The sequence below is a fragment of the Gracilinanus agilis genome, chromosome 1 (assembly GCF_016433145.1).
Source record: "Gracilinanus agilis isolate LMUSP501 chromosome 1, AgileGrace, whole genome shotgun sequence".
NCBI classification, from domain to species: Eukaryota; Metazoa; Chordata; class Mammalia; order Didelphimorphia; family Didelphidae; genus Gracilinanus; species Gracilinanus agilis.
The window spans coordinates 53206877-53225198 of NC_058130.1; the positions used below are offsets into that span (position 1 = coordinate 53206877).

The 18322-nt window shown below is 36.3% G+C and overlaps 1 protein-coding gene across 2 annotated transcripts; it reads left to right on the forward strand.

The window, feature by feature from the left end:
- Positions 1-282: 282 nt before the first annotated feature.
- Positions 283-16502, forward strand: THUMPD3 (THUMP domain containing 3). Of its 2 annotated transcripts, XM_044663600.1 has the most exons (10): positions 283-309; positions 954-1242; positions 3249-3326; positions 3998-4501; positions 6348-6478; positions 8763-8832; positions 12894-13009; positions 13207-13317; positions 14737-14860; positions 15051-16502. In XM_044663600.1, exons 2-10 carry the CDS (start codon positions 991-993, stop codon positions 15198-15200), a joined length of 1536 nt encoding a protein of 511 aa, XP_044519535.1. In that variant the 5' UTR covers positions 283-309; positions 954-990; the 3' UTR covers positions 15201-16502. The 2 variants fall into 2 exon arrangements, with proteins under 2 accessions (XP_044519535.1, XP_044519451.1); XM_044663516.1 differs by lacking the exon at positions 283-309 and having other exon boundaries at positions 660-1242.
- Positions 16503-18322: the final 1820 nt, after the last annotated feature.

The following is an 18322-nucleotide window of genomic DNA, read 5'->3' on the forward strand; positions in this document are numbered from 1 at the left end:
TTAATTCGGGAGAAGGTCAAAAACTGCTTGAGAACGAACGGGAGTTTCCGCTTCCGGGGGGGGGCGCTTTCCGGTGGCGTGACCCGGAAGTATACCGGCTCACCCGCTGCCTGGCCGGAAAGATCTTGTTGGGGGTCGCCGGGCGTTAGGCGCGGCCAGCCGGTAACGGGACTGACTGGGCTGGGAAGAGGCGGAGCCAGGACCTGAGAGGGAGACCGAGCCGCTGGGGCTTCTAGGCTGCGGGCTACCCGGCCTCGCTCCTCCCCCGTGCCGCGTGGCGTGGTCACGGCCACCGCGTGGTGCCCGCGAGTACGAGCGGCTCCAGGGGTAGGGAAGAAGAAGGGAGGCGGAGGGAGAGTGACGGGTGCGGCCTTACCACTACAGCAGAAATTTATAATGCGGGGCGTGCGGCGGGACGAGGGAAGCCGCTGATCCCGAGGTGACCTGGTCCCTCACCCCCCCAGTCCTGGGTGTCGCTGTGCCCTCGCCCAGCAGTTTAGGGGGACGTGGCTCTCAGCGGTCCCCTAGCCCAGGCCCGGGGTCTGTGGAGGAAAAGGTGGACAACAACTACGACACTGTGGACTGCCTTCAATCCATTCTGGGAACTACCCCAAGTAGCAGTTGTACCTTTTACACCTGCCTGGATCCTGCTCCCCATTCCTGTTTGCAGGCGGGGATAATTATATCTTTATATTAATGTTTTAAAACAAACAAACATTCTGTAGTGAGGACTTGCTCGTGTGTATTTCCCTGTATTCTACTCGTGCCTTTAGCCTTTGTGCCCCACCCCCATTACCCCACCCGTGGAGCAGTGCTGACTTTCTTACTTTGTGTTCTACACCATCTCACGGTTTGTTGAATGGTGTTGGCTCCTTGAAAATATTTCTCATCCTCCCTGGAGGCTCAGTACAGCATTTACAGTTCTCTAGATTATATTTTTCCTTTCAGCACAGTTGGTGAGCAATATTGACAGTTTGAAGAGGTGCCAGTATGTCTGAAGTCGAAGCAGCCTCCGACCAGCTCAATGAAGTGAAACTCGATGACGTCTGTGACACAGAAAATATAGAAAGTCCCCCCAGTAACAGTCCTGAGCATCTTTGTGTTACTATTGGAGCCACTGTGCCAACTGGCTTTGAGCAGACAGCTGCAGATGAAGTAAGGGAGAAACTAGGCTCACAGTCCAGAATCAGCAAAGACAGGGGCAAGATATACTTTGACATTTCAGTGGAGAGTCTGTCTAAGGTTTGCATTTATACTTCTTAAAATATTTTTCTAAACTATAATATATTCCAGTCTGCCTATATCCACTTACATTCTAAGCCATTTGTTTTAAATTATATCTTTGAAAGACAGTAATGTAAATGGATAGAGGATGTCTTACCTCCTTAACAAACTAACCTGGACAAGTCACTTGTGATTTCTTGGAGCTTCCAGTCAATTTCCTTAAGATAAGAAGTTACACCTAATAGTTGCAGATTTGGAGTTCTTTACTCTAAGTCACAAGTCTAGGCATCCCTTCAAAATTAGTACTGATTTATAAGTAAGGGGATCAATAAGCTAATGGATCTAAAACTGGGAAATACATTCACCTGAATCATAGGATTATAGACCTAGAACTAGAAGGGACCTTAAGAGACCATCTAGCCCTGTTGTCTCATTTAAAAAATGAGGAAACTAAGGCCAATAGAAATAAGTTATTTCCAAAGGTCACACAGTTAGTAAGCACGAGAGATTTAATTCATTAATTTTACCCAAAAGAAAACAGACCTGGGGCAGCTGGGTAGCTCAGTGGATTGAGAACTAGGCCTCAATCTAGACCTGTCTCAGGAGGTCCTAGGTTCAAATCTGGCCACAGACACTTTTTAGCTGTGTGATTTTGGGCAAGTCACTTAACTCCTATTGCTTAGCCCTTACTACTCTTCTGCCTTGGAACCAATACTTGGTATTGATTCTAAGATGGAAAGTAAGGGTTTAAAAAAAAAAGAAGAAAACAGACCCAAAGAGGTTATGACTTTGCTCAGAGTCACAAATTAGTAGCAGAGTAAGGATTCAATCTCAAATCCTCTGGCTTCAAATCTAACAAGTTTCCAGTTGTTTTGTATTTTCAGAAGATGTCAGAAGCCTTTAAAAGCAACATTTCTAGATGTCCAGTGTAGTAACCCAGAATTCATCTCTACCGTGATAACAATTATGAGTTGTGAGGTATAAAAGAAAAAATGGTAATATATATTAATGAATGATAGATATCCAAAAAATTTTAAAGGACTAAGTGTGAATCACTGTAGAAATATGAGAACTTATAAAGTTGAGAGCATTCTGTAGATGCCTATGAAAAGAATAAGGCCATGTTCCTGACCTTTTCACCTTGACCCTTTGTTCTTATGGCCTTTAAGCTACTTACTACTTCCAATTTCTACCCTCAGTTACCTTTGGGGAAAGGTGGAAGCAGGTTGGTAACCAATGAAGGTGAAACGAGGTTGTATTTTTTAAGTTTTTATTAAATGATATAAAGATAGCTCTACAACTTCCAAACTTGTTTATATTTAACTATTGAAAGTTCCTCCACTACATTGTCATCTTGGGCCTCGTGGAGGTGATTGAATTCAAAGGCAATGTTGTTAGAGTACAAGCTCTGGCAGGTCCTATCAAACAAGAAAGGTTTCAAGTATGGACTTGGTGCTGGATTGTGTTTCTGTACTGTCTGAGAACTAGTCTAGTTAAATTCTGAGAAGCTTATTTCAAGTTAAGCCACAGACTAATGAATTTTTTGGCTATATCCACTTACACAGGCAGTACCTGCATTGAGAAATAACAACTTGTTGATGTGTTGACAATTTAATTCAGCTTGTAGCTTACATAGTACATAGTAAGAACCTTTCTTACTAATGTAGTTTCACATTATGCTTTATGTTAAACTTATTTGTGTGTGTTTATCTCTTTCCCTATAATGCATTGCACATGGTGGGCACACAGTAAATATTTGTTGAAAAATAAGCTTATGGGAGCAGTTGGGTAGCTCAGTGGATTGAGAGCCAGGCCTAGAGATGGGAGGTCCTAGGTTCAAATCTGGCGTCAGACACTTCCCAGCTGTGTGACCCTGGGCAAGTCACTTGACCCCCATTGCCTACCCTTACCACTCTTCTGCCTTGGAGCCAATACACAGTATTGACTCCAAGATGGAAGGTAAGGGTTTAAAAAAAATAAGCTTACTAGAGAAATAAACCTATAACTTTTTTTTTTTTTTTCAGGTTCATGGTCTAAGATCAGTTGATAATTTATTTGTTGTTGTTCAGGAATTTAGAGATTACCAGTTCAAAGAAACCAAGGTGAGTTATCCAAAGTAAATTATTTTCTTCAAGGAGTTGTTTGTACTTGTGGTATTTTATAAAGTGGAATTTTATGGGGAATTATAACATGGGACTATATTTAAAAAGTTGAGATTTATTGATGGTTCTGTTCTAGAAGATATCTTTAAGTAAGGATATCAGAAGGCAACAGAATTTATAGGAAATAAAAACAAATTGCTTGGTTTGTTAAGAAATTGATTCTGTTATGTTGTGATTTTTCCTATGGAGCATATGACCCACTTTGTGTTAGTGGAAATTTGGGGTTCATTTGAGCCTTAAATATTTAGATATATGACATAAACATGATTTTAATTAAAACATGAATACTTCTATTTACATCCGTCTATATCCATTTTAATCATAACAACTTAAGAGAAATGCCTCCTAGGTAACTACAGGAAAAGTTCAGAATTGGATTAGAAAAATGAAAACAGATCACAGTCAAGATACAATTTCAGAAACACAGAAGGAAAAAATAATCAGACTGAAAAAAATTGCAGAAATTTTAACTTTGTGAATCTTACTCAAACAGTTAAAATAGTGATTATTTTGTGTTTCCCTTGATGCTTGGAATAGTATATAGTGCTTAATTATTGCTATCATGGAAGTGCCTGAGAAATGCATGGATTTTGGTTTTTCTTTTTTTAAAGGAAGATGTTCTAAAAGATTTTGAAGATTTGGCTGGCAAGCTTCCTTGGTCAGACCCTTTAAAAGTATGGAAAATCAATACCAGCTTTAAGAAAAAAAAGACAAAACGCAAAAAATTAACCCAGCAAAATACCATAAGCAAAGAAAAGGTGGATGATGAACAAGGAGACCCAAGAGCTGAGAAGAATGTTGAGGAACAGGTCACCAATTATACTGTGGAGGAGGTGTTAGAAACTATTGAAAATCAAGATGGCATCATTGGTGAAACCCCCATATTAGCTTTCAGTAAAATAGTATCAGAAATACCATCTGCCATTGAGAAAGAAAAAGGACTTAATGAGAGTCACAAAGAGGAAGCTGAATCTCAAGTGCTCAAGTTCCGAGTCACATGCAACCGGGCAGGAGAAAATCATAGCTTTACTTCCAATGAAGCAGCAAGAGATTTTGGGGGAGCCGTTCAGGACTATTTCAAATGGAAGGCTGACATGACCAACTTTGATGTAGAGGTACAGGCTATCTATCTACATAATTGGGCATGATTTTTGTGGCTATATTGCAAAGGAACATTAGAATTATAATTATTTAAAAGATTAAAGGTCCTTGAATAACAGAATCATAGAATTGTTGATTTAGAAGGGACCAATAAAGGACATCTAGGTCAGCTCCACTTTTCATTGGAAAAAACAGGCCCAGGGATGTTACATAGCTAATTAAGACAGCCAAAACTGGAAAGAAATAGCTTCCTACCTGATAATCTAGTCTTTCCAACTATGTCAGGCTGCCTTGTATATTGACCTAGTTGGACGAGAGAGGCTGGTTCAAGTCCAGGTTGTATGTTTTATTAGCTTATTTGATTATTAAGCTTTAGTTTACTTCTTGGTAAGTGATAGTGGCAATACTTGTATTATTGATCTCACAGAGATGTCAGGAAGATTAAATCAGAGAATAAATGTAAAATGCTTTGTAAACATAAAAGCATACAAATGCCAGCTATTATTTTCATCAGTAATTTGAGTGAAAAAATTAGTGACCTGTATATCAAATTTGTAGCTGAGAAACCAAATCAGAATTCCAACCACTCAATAGGTAAAGGCAAATCTGTTAAAATAACATGAGATAAATTTAACTTTAAAAAGTAGTTGTATTACTTAAGTTTGTCAGAAGTGTGATATTAGTTCCCTAAAAGTTATAATTTTAGGGTATAATAATAAAAGTACAATATTCAGGACAGGGAAAGGAATAGTCCCAATAAATGCTGTATTGGTCAAACCATATTTGGGATGGTTTGCTCAGTTTTGGTTATCACATTTAAAGAGAGACATTGCTAATCTAAAAGGGTGTCCTGGGTGACAGTGAATAAAACTATGCCATATATGGGGAACTAGGTAATGGTTATAACCTTCAGACAAAAAGACTTCCTGATAACAGAGTTACTTTCAAATATTTGAGGAAGATTTAATTTTTGTAAATTCAGAGAACAGAAAAGGTCTGACTCCTGGAAGGCAGAAATAGCATGTTGTTTCTGCTGCTCCTTGCTGTTTGGATGAGAGAAAGTGATTTCTGAGGCTCACTTCCTTGTATAAAACACATTTTATTTATTCAAATAAGTGGTTACTGTTATTACTATTTATACCTCATGGGATGTTGAGAGTACCATGAGCTATTACTATCATGGTTCAACAAAAGGAAGATCTTCCTAATTTAGGCCTCTTCAAAAACAGAGTGAGATGACTTATTGAAGAAGCAGGTTTCCATCACAAGGTGCATTCCAGAAGAAGCTTGTCAGAGATGTTAGAGAAGTGACTTGTGTTGGGGGTGGGGGGAGGGAAGGTAGACCCTTAAATTTATTTATTTCTCTAATTTTGCTGTTATTCCTGTACTCCATAAGAAATTAATTGATTTCTGGTGATGCTGAAAGAACTAAGGAATGAAGTGGTAGCATATAGGTCAGATTTAATTAAAAGAACCTTCATTATAGGATTGTGTCCATGGATGTGTAAAACAGAGTTAAGTGTGGCTTTTGAGGATGGATGAGAGACAGATACATATATAAATACTTAGACTCTGGAAAGAAGATAACATCTAGAAAATAAATAGTATTTTGAGCTAATGTCCTTCTGGGCTCAAAAATTTTACACATGCTCCTGTAAGATTTTTTAACTAAAGTTATGAGTGGTCCCTTCACATAGGTTTTAACTCCATTAATATCATGCACAGAAATGTGTTTCATAAATTTCCCACTTATTCTACATAAGTAAGTCATGGAGATTTGAAATGTGGATTTGTTTCAGTGATGTATAGTTTGAACATGATCAAAATCCAGTTGATATATCTTGTTGAACTTTATCCTAGGTTCTCTTGAATGTCCATAATAATGAAATAGTTGTGGGCATTGCATTGACAGAAGAGAGTCTCCATCGAAGAAACATTACACATTTTGGTCCTACAACTCTACGATCCACTCTTGCTTATGGCATGCTCAGGTAAACAAGTGGGTTTGATATCCATACTGGATGACAGCTTGGGATGAAATCATTAATGAATTCCACATGTGAGTGCATTGTATACTAACACAGTTCAAAAGCTTCTCATGAATAGTTTTTAAGGGTCTTGATAGAGAAAAATATATCCCTCTCTAGCCAACCCAGAGGAGCCCCTCTTGAGCTTTAGGTGATTCTGAACAAGAAACATGCCGTTTATTCATTAAATTCTTCAGGTTGAGAGAACTTGCAAGAATTTGTAATCTACTATTAAGGCCTTTAGAACACAGAGAAGCATCTGAAAGAGAACTTTAAACATTTTTTTTTGAAATTATTGTAAATTTTCCTTTATTTCCATTTTAGTGCAGTAAATAAGCAGAGACTTTTAACTCCTGATAATTACTGAGCAAGCATTGCATAGAGAATGCTTTATAGATAGTAGATCATGATGAGAGAATTAATTATAATTTTCATTTGCTTAGTGACTTGTACTTTTCAGAATGTTTTCACTTATTACTACCTCATTTGATCTTCAAGAACCCTATGGGCCCTTTGAGATTACAGAGCAAACTATTTAATTAACTACATTTACATATGGGACATGCCAATTTTCAGTGTTAGTTCTTCCTTTCTCCCTGTCAGTAACCTTTTCCTTTTTTCCTCTCCTTATATTTGCATTCTTTCTTTACCTCTTCTCTTCATAGACTACATATTATGACTAGAGAACTGTCTCTACATAGATCATCATGATTTGATTTTGACATGTGCAACATAAAAATAGGATCAGTTGCTTAGGAAAGACACTTTTGTTCATACCCCTAGTACTTAATTTATGATTCTTTGACAGTTGCTAATTTTTAACTGTATTCTTTCAGATATAGTTAGCCACAGTATATGACATTCATCTATTGCTTATGTACAAGCTTTACTCACCAAAAGTCAACAGGTAGATGTAAACTGTTTCACAGTAAGATAAGGACACAGGTATAATTTATTTAAATTCACAGAATCCTAGGATTTGGAATTAGAAGTGACCAGTAGCTATCTAATACAAGCCATGCATGAAAGTAAGACCCACTATAAAACACCAGGCAAGTGGCCATGGAGGGAATAGCTTCAAGACCAAGACTCCAGACAGGCTATTCTGTGTGGACGTAATTAATTGTTAAAAGTTTCTCATATCAACTTTAAATTTACCTCTTTACAACTTCCATCCACCCAATGCTCTTGGTTCTGACCTAGGACAAACAAAACAAGACTAATCCCTACCTTTCATATAGTCAAAGATATCCTCTCTTCTATAAGGCACATATTTCCAGGTCCTTCAACTAATCCTCAAGTGACTTGTATTCAAGGCCTTCTGCCATCATCCTGCCTTGGATGTTCAAATTAAAAACTTGTCCAAAGGGGCACTGCTGAATCTTGACATAGGCTCTTTTCATAATCACTTGAAACTTGCTTCATTATTCTAAAAATACATCCTTATCATATGAGGATTTTTTTTTTGTTTTCAAGAATTTTCTGTCTTTTCACAAAGTTCATTGAGACATTCTGAATGGGTTCTGATAAACAGATATATTTATATTTAAGCATAAAACTTTTTAATTTTAATTGTTATCTTTTGTTCTTATATCACCTAGATTTTGTTCTCCCCTTCCCAGAGAGCTATCTATCTTTTCAATAAAGAAATTTTTTAAAAAGAGAAAATATTAAGCAAAACAAATCAACATAAAAAAAAATCTGAAATTCTTTGTAGTATTCCACACTTATGAACCTTCATCACTCCTACAAAGGTAGGGAGGTGGAAGGAAAGGTGTCTTCTCACTTCCCTTCTTGGGGCCAAGCTTGGTCTTTAAATTTTTGCATTTTCATTGTTTTATAAGCAATTGTCTTTCCCATTTACATCGTTGCAAGTCATATATTGTTACCTGGTTCTGTGTACTTACTTTACTTTTTATCAGTTCATGTAAGTTCTGACCATGCTTAATATTCATTATTTATCACAACACAGTGATTATTCCATTATATTCAGAAACCAGAGTTTTGTGTAGCCCTGTTCGGTAGTTGATGAGGAGGATCCACCTGGTTTCTGGTTCTTTGCTAGGACAGGAGAGCTTCTATAAATATCTCTTGGTGCATTTGGAGCCTTTCCTTTGCACATACTTTCTTAAGAAAGAATTGTTATAGTATTAGTGTAATGATGACCGTACCTTTTTGTAGATTCATTTTATAAGTCCCTAATTTTTAAAAATGCTTTTCCTTTAGACTATTTGCTTCTTTTTTCTAGGCTTTGTTCTCCTCAGCCTACTGACATAATAATAGATCCCATGTGTGGAACAGGTGCCATACCAATAGAGGTAATAACTTTTATCTAGCTTTTGAATTTGATAGTGGTTAACACATAAGATTCTTTTCAATTAGATTTTATTTTTTTAAATTAACAAATCAATTTCCTCTCCCTTCCCAGCCCTACCACCATTGGGGGGAAAAAGGAAAATAAAAACTCTTATTACAAATACCTAGTTAAATAAAACAAATTCTTGTATTGGTTTTGTTGGAAAAGCTGCCTTCTTATGCCGAGTCCATCACCTCTTCTCTGCCTGCTGAAAGGTGGAAGGGAAAATGTACTTTGCTGGTCCTCTAGAGCAAAAGTGTTCAAACTGTAGTGGCTCTTGACACGCCACATTGTGGACAGAACCAGATTAAAATAAACTTGGGAAATATTTAACAGAATAAATAAAAGTGGTCAATATGCCCCCATTGGAATCTTTATTAGTGTAAGTGGTCCCCATTTGCTCAAGAATCACATTTGGTCATTGGATTTGAATTATTAATTTCTTAAAATATTCTTATTAAAGCACAGATTTGATGACGTTCTGTTCAGGAATATCAGTAACTTATTGTCATTAGGCTATGATAGAAATTCTTCACTTTAGTGAAAAAAAAAAAGAAGAGTTCTTTGTTTTTACAGTGCGATTGTTATTTAGCTCATTTCACCCTGCACATAAGTGTTATGCTTTCATCATATCTTTTGTTATAGTATATCATATTATATTCATATACCATAATGTTTGGCCATTCCCTAGTCACTACCTTGATTTTCAGTTTTTTGCCACCACAAAAAGGTGATAAGAATATTTTCATTAATGGGTTTGTGGCTTCTTTCTTTCAGATATAGATTAAATATTGGTATTGTTATGTTAAAAAACATAGTTTTGTTTGGTTAGTTCCAAATTGTGTTCTAGAATAACTGGACCAATTCAAAGCTCTACAAATGCTGTATTAGTGTGCCTCCAATATTTAATACCTTTTTTGGGGGGTGAACTTTGCCAATTCAATGGGAGTGAGATAAAACCTCAAAATTGTTTTAATTTGCATTTATTAATTATTTGGAGCATTTTTTAGCCCTTACCTTTAGTTTTAGAATGAATACTGTTTATTGGTTCCAAGGCAGAAGAGTGGGAAGGGGTAGGCAGTGGGGACTTGTCCAGGGTGACACAGCTAAGAAATGTCAAATTTGAACCCAGAACCTCGTCTCCAAACCTGCTTCCCAAACCACTGAGCCACCTACCTGTAGAACATTTTTTTCATGTGGCTAAAGATACTTTGGATTTCTCCCTCTTGAAAACTGTGTGGTCATCTTTGACCATTTATTTGTTGGGAAATGGCTCTTATTCTTACACATTTGAAATAACTCCTTATATATCTTGGAAATGAGATGTTTGTCGGAGAAGTTGCTGCAAAGATTTTTTTTACCGTTTCCTGCTTCCCTTCTAATTTTAACTGCATTGGTTTTGTTTGTATGAAACATTTTATATAATCAAAACTGTACATTGTATCATCTGTGAAACTCTCCTTATTTGTTCATGAATGCATCTCTAACTATAGATCAGAAATGTAATTTTTTCTTTGCTCTTCTGCTTATGAGGTCACCATACATCATACTTTTTGGAGATTGTAGTTGGATATAAACAAATCAACAAAATTAAATGGCTTGACCCAATAGTTTTTTTTTTTTTTTTTTTTAAACCCTTGTACTTCGGTGTATTGTCTCATAGGTGGAAGATTGGTAAGGGTGGGCAATGGGGGTCAAGTGACTTGCCCAGGGTCACACAGCTGGGAAGTGGCTGAGGCCAGGTTTGAACCTAGGACCTCCTGTCTCTAGGCCTGACTCTCACTCCACTGAGCTACCCAGCTGCCCCCGACCCAATAGTTTTTAAAAACAGTTCTGGATAGAAATTAGAGCCATATTGGCCAAAATATAAAAAGTCAGTTCAACTACACTGCAAAGGAAACTGGGTAAAATCCTGTCCATGATAGCTCCAGAAGAGTCCCTGAGGATTAGCTTCATATAGCTTATATACAGATAGAATGATAGCAATGAGCAAGATAATTGAATGTATAAGTATAATCTATTTGTTTGAAAAGTTGGCATGATTTCAACCAGGAGGGTCACATTTTAACAAGTCCTTTGAATGGATGTCTATGGGTAAGGAGAAACTTAGATCAAACTGTATGAAAGATTCCACACTAAAAGGTTCTTATAATAAAACAGGAAGAAGTATTTTACCTCAGAAGGATGATCCCTTCCATCTTCCAGAGCTGCAAAAATAATTCCTAAAGCACAGGCTTGTTGATGTCACTCTTTTGCTCAGGAATTCAAGAACTTCTTATTGCCATTAGGATACAATACAAATTCTTCACTTGAATATTTTAAAGCCTTTTTACACCCTACTTTTAAAGGTTTATTTCATATCATTGCCTTTCATAAATCCATACAATAGCCAAATTGCCCTATGTTTGTTGTTCCTTAAACTCATCATTCCCCTTTGCCTTTGCTCAGATTGTCTGTCCACATGCCTGGAATATACTCTTTTCATATTGTCTCTTAAAATCCCTAACTTCCTTCAAGGTTCACTTTATATGTCACTTTTTTTTTTTTTTTAAATCCTTACCTTCTGTCTTGGAGTCATTTGTATTGGCTCCAATGCGGAAGAGTGGTAAGGGTAGGCAATGTGGGTTAAGTGACTTGCCCAGGGTCACACAGGAAGTGTCAAGAGGCCAGATTTGAATCTAGGACCCCCACCTCTAGGCCTGGCTCTCAATCCACTGAGCTATCCAGCTGCCCCCTATATGTCATTTTATAAAGGAAGACTTTCATGATCCCAAAGTGCTCTTCTGTCTATCCCTTTATGAACCAAGAGAAAGCTTTTTTTAGGCCTTTTTTATTTTTATCTTTTATATACCCAACATGTAACTCAGTGCTTTTTTATATGTAGAGGTTGCTCATTAAATGCATATAAAGTTGAATTAACTTGCTCAAAAACTAAGAAAAGGTGAGAAACCTTGCAAAACAAAGTAGCGTTAATGTGCTTTCTCCTGCTATTCAGAGTCAAAATCATTATTAATTTTGAATTTTTATATATTATCTAGGAGAAAACTGCATATAGTACACTCCAGTTTTCAGGGCACAGTAAGTTCTTCCATGTGAGAAAATCTCTAATGAGGATGAACAGGAATATTTCATAAGTCTTTGAAGAAGTAGACAAACAATTGTCAGTAAATCTTAATCCATTTAAGAAGTATCCCAAATTATAATGAAAAGAAAGTTAGCCCTGCACTACCTGTTAAATCCAGAGAGATGGCAATGAATCATTATAAAGAAGAAATTCTAAGCATCATCATAAAATATATTCAGCTATGGTGTGTCAGACTCAAATATTCTGAGTTCGGGACATTGCCCTTTAAGAAAAGCATTAGAATCTTAGGGCTTTATCCTTGAAGAGTAAAAGAGTTATGGTTTGAGTTAATAAAACCTTTAAGGGTATTACTGTATCTTTGGCAAAGCCTTTGAAGCATGAAAAAAGTTAACTTTAAAAAATTCCTTATCCAACTCAAAGGCACACCATTATTAGCAGTGGCAAAGCCAGAATTTGAAATTTTTTATAAATCTGAGGCTAGTGCTTTTTCCACTTTAAAGCAGTAAATGCTGAATGCATAAATAGGATTAAGAAAGGTTCATAAGTGGCTGCTATTATTGGTTACAAAAGAAAGTCATTTACTTTATACACCTTGCTTCTGAAGTTGATTTCCAGTGAGATCATTGACCTAATATGGTATTTGTTTTTTTATTTGACTTTTTACTTAAAGAGATTCTTAGAATGTCTATGGATTAGCATTAACAAACCCTGCAAAAAAAAGAAATTGCAGGGTATATTGACTTTTTCAAATATAAACTTTATACCATCACTATTAATAAAGATTATATTTGGTATAGTTAAGATGAAAAGGAATTTAATACAGAGTTTTATTTCTACTAAATAATGCTTTGTTTATGTGGCTGGAATGTTGAAAGTGTTTATTCTTTAACCCATTTTTTTCCATTTGCAAATTTACAGTATTTGCTTTTGGTTTTCAGGGGGCTGCTGAATGGCCTAACTGTTACCATATTGCTGGTGATAACAACCCCCTAGCTGTGAAAAGAGCAGCAAATAACATCTTGTCATTGCTGACAAAGAGCCAAGTTAAAGAAAGGTAAAAATAAAACTTAAGCAGAATGTATATAACAGCTGTTTATTGAAAGAAAATCATTTCCAAAACGGTTCTTTTTATTGATTCCAAATCCATTTTGATGGACCTGCAAATACAATAAACACACCATATGAAATTCCAGTTTAATTTTGAATTTCCTACCTTTACCTGTGTTAAAAGATCTCTCATTTCATCCACAGCAAAGCATTCTGGGGCCTCCCCATAGATGCTATTCAGTGGGATATCTGCAACCTGCCTTTGAGGACTGGTTCTGTGGATATTATTGTCACAGATATGCCATTTGGAAAGAGGTAGGATATCAGAAATAAATATAAGAGTGCTGAACTTTGTGTTGAGGTCTTACGGTAGCACCCACAAATCTAAAGGAAATGGTTTGCTATTATTTTTCTTGGATTTATTCAGTTACAACAAAGGGAAAAAAAAATCATGCATTCTCAGCTCCACAGTTGGTCAATATTGTTATTTTTCCACAGTGACAGATATCACCCATTTCATTTACTTTTAGGAACTTAGTGCCTGTACAGAATTGAAAGATGGTTTCTGGTGCTGACACTTGGTCACATTACTTTTATTTAAGAACAATCATAAGTCATTTAATATAGCAATTTTTTAAAGGATTCTAAGATTTGTTCGAAATTAAGGACAAGCCAGAGAAGTTCTCTTTGCACTTGAGCTCAAGATGTTAAATGAATATTCTCCATCTGTAAAGTGCAATAATAATGATTATGATTTAGAAATATAGGCAGATTATAAACTTCTCTTCTGTCAGGCTAAACTTTAAGATAGGTAAAGAAAATATCTTTATCTTAGAGATACTGAAAAGTAAAGAAGTAAAAGATCAAGAACAAAGTTGATGCTGGTGGAGATAATAGCATTTATATAGTGCTTTAAGGTTGGCTAAAGTGCTCTTCAGATGTTTCATTTAATCCTTAAAACAACCCTAGGAGATAGTGCTGTTACCTCCATTATACAGATGAGGAAAATGAGACAAACAAGTGACTTGCAAAGAGCTAGTAAGTGATTGAGATCACATTTTAACTCGCATCTTCCTGACTTCAGGACTAGCACTCTACCCAAGACCCACCTAACTGCTTGTTAAGATTTTGCAAGCAAAACATGGGTCCTGGTGTGGAGGAAGAGCAAATAGGGGTTTCAGGGTAATGAACAGAAAAAAGCCAATAAAGATAAGCAATAGAAAAGGAACACTACCCCCCACCCTCTCCTCAACTCCTATTGTACTGGCATCTTAACACCCACTCCCCATCCTTTTTGTCAGTTTCAGCAGAGAATTTTTGGAAGGAATTGTACAGAAGAAATGTGTATTATGGTATGTGTATCTCACACAGGACTTCCTAGTTCAAATGATATATTTTGTGATCCTTTAGAATTAATGGTATCTTTCCATTGTTTAGTTCCTGAGATGCCCTGGTACCTCTGATCCTGCATTATATTCATTAATGCATTGCATATAGCTGTTACACATTCATCTCTACGTCATCAAAGTTTTAAAAAAATTCTATACAAAAGTTTCAGAGTTCATGCCAGTTTATAGCACCCTAATAATTCTGTTGGCCACATGCCAGATGGTTCTGGCTTTTGAAAACAAAGGTCAGTGATAATGTTTGTGACCTCTCATCACTTTTAGTATGGGCTATTTTTTAAAATCTGCGGTGAAATGGAGTTAGTACTTGACCTTGACTGTTTTGTAGGATAGGATCTAAGAAAAGAAACTGGAATCTCTATCCATCTTGTCTCCAAGAGATGAGCCGGGTCTGTAGACCTGGAACAGGCCGAGCTGTGCTACTTACTCAGGACAGGAAATGCTTTGCCAAGGTAATGTTCTTTAACTGTTCACCTGTGGGTCCTTAGATTAAGTAGAAAAACTTTGGAAAGATAAGTTGGTCGTTTTAGATGCGATTTACCTCCTCCCCCCCACTCTCCCAGATAGGGTACCATCACCCTTTAGATACCAAGAGCATTGCTAACATAATAAAATGGGTGTTGTGGTTTTTTGTTTACACAGGCATTATCCAGTATGGGGCATGTATGGCGGAAGGTGCATACAGTCTGGGTGAACATAGGGGGTCTTCACGCTGCAGTTTATCTCCTCAAACGTACTACTCAAGTGTTCATTCATCCTGCAGAACTGCAGCATGACAGAGAGATGCCTTGAGGATATAGAAGATGAAAAATTGGCTTTTCTTCATGTCTTTGGAAATTTCATGTGACTCCCACCACTGAAAATGTCTGAGGCAGCATGAGAAATGGATCTAAAACACAGAGGAATAGTAACAGAAGGCTAGTTTGGCCCTGCATCCAAACTGATCTGAACATAACTCATTTAACAGGAATAGCATAGATGAATATTCTGGTAGAGAAGGCATCCCCTACAGCTCAGAAGGGGCTTGTTCCCTTGGGTAAACCTTAAAAGTTTCATTTCCCCAATGAACCAAGGAATAGCTGTATAACTTATATTTCTCCAAGTGGCTTTAAAATATTTCAAAATTGCTTAAATGCCTTTCTCTGTATATAGAGCATTTTATGTTTTAGATCTGTGCCTCCACAGGACAGGTTTTCCATTGAGGTTCTTGGAAGATATCTTGGCCATAGTGAAAGTTAAAGGACATGTTGGAGTGCCTCAGATTATATTTCAGTTAAGAAATAGCCTTACTTTAAGTGACACACTCATTATTTCTTATTACCTCAATTAGACATCAGTTCATTTTCAGATAATATGCACATGCTACCCTAGGAAAAAAATACAAAAGTCACAGGATATTTAGGGAAAGTTGCCATTTGCCTTACAAGATGAAGTGTGTGTAACTAACTACACTGCTAACCTGAGTAATTTCAAAGATAGTTTTGAAAAGGTGGTGATTATCTTAAGCTAAATTATTTCAATTTTATAACAGGAATGCATTTTAATAGATGAGTAAGTCATGGGGCAAGGTCAAATAACATAATAAGCTTGTTTTAAGTAACTTTGTATTTGAGCTATACAGATACCAAAGTTGATAGGGAAAGCAAATATATATTGTCAGATTCTGACTCCAGAAAATTTTTTTTTTTTGGTCACTTTAAGGGAAAAAAGTAATACTATATAATAACATTGTGTTTGGATAAAAGCTTTAATTTGGGGGTCTTTTGTTGCCTTTTCTCCATAATTCAGCAGTATTTATATAGGCATTACTGCATACTACACAAATCTGTACAACTGATTGCCTTCCACTCATTGGATGGGGTATCTTTCCTATGGACCATACATTTGGTCTAGAAAAGGAAAGGTTGGTGTAAATTGATTTATGTTTAAACTTGTTTCCAGTTTCCAGATGCTTTCAACTTGATCTCTTAGTGCCATGTTACTGTAATAAAGTTTTACTTAACTGATTTTGATGTCTCACATTTAGGAGGGAAAAAACCCCTACAGCATTTCATGCTTTTAGATAAATCATGTGAGCCATATGGCAGATGATTCTCGACTTGGTTATCTTCATCTGGAAATAAGCACCTCATTTTTAAAAAAACCCTATGTATTGGTGCTAAAGCATTAGAGTAGTAAGGGCTAGGCAATGGCGGTTAAGTGACTTGCCCAAGGTCACATAGCTAGAAAGTGTCGAGGCCAGCTTTGAACCTGACCTCCTGTCTCTAGGCCTAACTCTCAATCCACTGAGCTACCCAGCTGCCCCCAAGCATCACATTTTTTAAAGAATTAAGCCCCTTAAAAGATTTTAGAATCATCAGTCTAAGCCTAAAGTTCTGAGTTGTCTCTTCAGCCCACACAAACAAAATATAAAATTTTAACAGCAAATTGAACTTCAAATGAAAGAAGTATCAGCCATGAAAGTCCAAGCAATATATAGCACATAAATTGGGGGGCAGCTAGGTGGCTCAGTGGATTGAGCCAGGCCCAGAGAAGGAAGGTCCTGGGTTCAAAGCTGGCCTCAGACACATCCCAGCCATGTGACCCTGGGCAAGTCACTTAACCCCCACAGCCTAGCCCTTACCACTCTTCTGCCTTGGAACAAATATAGTATTGATTCCAAGACAGAAGGGTTTAAAAAAAAAACAAAACTGGCTGAGCAGGTGATTAAATTATATAAAATTTATCCCTGATAAAAGTCTAACACTATTATAAAAAAATATAACGTAGCTATATTACATAAATATATTTATGTAACATAGCTTTAACCTTCATATAAATTTCACTTGAGAAATATCCATTACAATGAAATAATTAAGATTGTTTTAACAGTAATGTGACTTATAAATTCACCAGAAACTGATAGTAAGCTTTTTAAAAATTGTACTATTAATATTTTTATTTTAGAAAGAAAAAAATTGTTCCTTCCTAAGATCTCACAATATAAAATCAGATTATATTTGGCCTTATCCTAGAATATAAGCTTTTTAAAAGTACCATTATGAGATAAGAAATTTCAAGGTAATTTCTATTGGCATTTGGTTGGCACTTTATAATAAAGTATAATATTACATGGGAGAGGATAGGAAGTCATTTTAAGCAAAATGAAATAAAGATTCAGGATATTTAAATAAGAAAGATGAAAGAAAAAATAATTTTTTAAAGAAGAAACTTATTATGGATCACTTATCTTGAGAGGTCATGGGTTTATCTGGTCATTGTCATCCACAGGGCACTTTTGTAATCACAACTACTTAAACTTTTTTACTGTGGTTTCATAGAGCTCAGAATTTAAAAGTAGGAAGCGTAAAACACCAAGAGAACTATAACACATTACATAAATGCATTGAAAAGGTACAAAATAAAATGGGAGTATTGTCACCAGTGATCACAGGTTTTAAATACCTGGTACCTACAAAGCTCTAAATTAATGCTTATTGTGGCATTGGAAGTTAAAAATAAATGTTTATCTTGTTACATGATTTATTTCTCAGTATATCCTTCTCCCATACCTTCCAGAGAGCTGTCCTTTGAAACAAAAAAGGAAAAATATTCACTATCAATATAAAAAATGTCTGATATATGCAGTTTTCACTCCCATAGTCTTTTCTCACTCTTTGCCAGTAAGTGAAGAGCTGCCTTCCCATGGCCTTTTATTTTAATAGCATTTAATTCTATTATTAACATTTCCACTGTTGTTTCAATATGTGAGTACACACAATTTTCTTGGGGTTTTTTTGGTTGTTTTTAAACTAATTTTCAAAAAATTAAGCTTATTTAATTAATTTAGAATAAACCAATTTTTGATGGCCTGGGTGTCATGAGAGCCCATCCTTGAATAGGTAGGCTGAGATGTTTCATTTGGGGTTTCTTAG

What these genes read in the sequence shown, in the direction of transcription:
- THUMPD3 (XM_044663600.1), top strand. Translation starts at nt 991, where the DNA reads ATGTCTGAAGTCGAAGCAGCCTCCGACCAGCTCAATGAAGTGAAACTC. An exon ending in ACCAGTTCAAAGAAACCAAG is followed by an intron (nt 3,327 to 3,997) that starts GTGAGTTATCCA and finishes CTTTTTTTAAAG; the next exon opens with GAAGATGTTCTAAAAGATTT. An exon ending in ACAGGAAATGCTTTGCCAAG is followed by an intron (nt 14,861 to 15,050) that starts GTAATGTTCTTT and finishes TTGTTTACACAG; the next exon opens with GCATTATCCAGTATGGGGCA.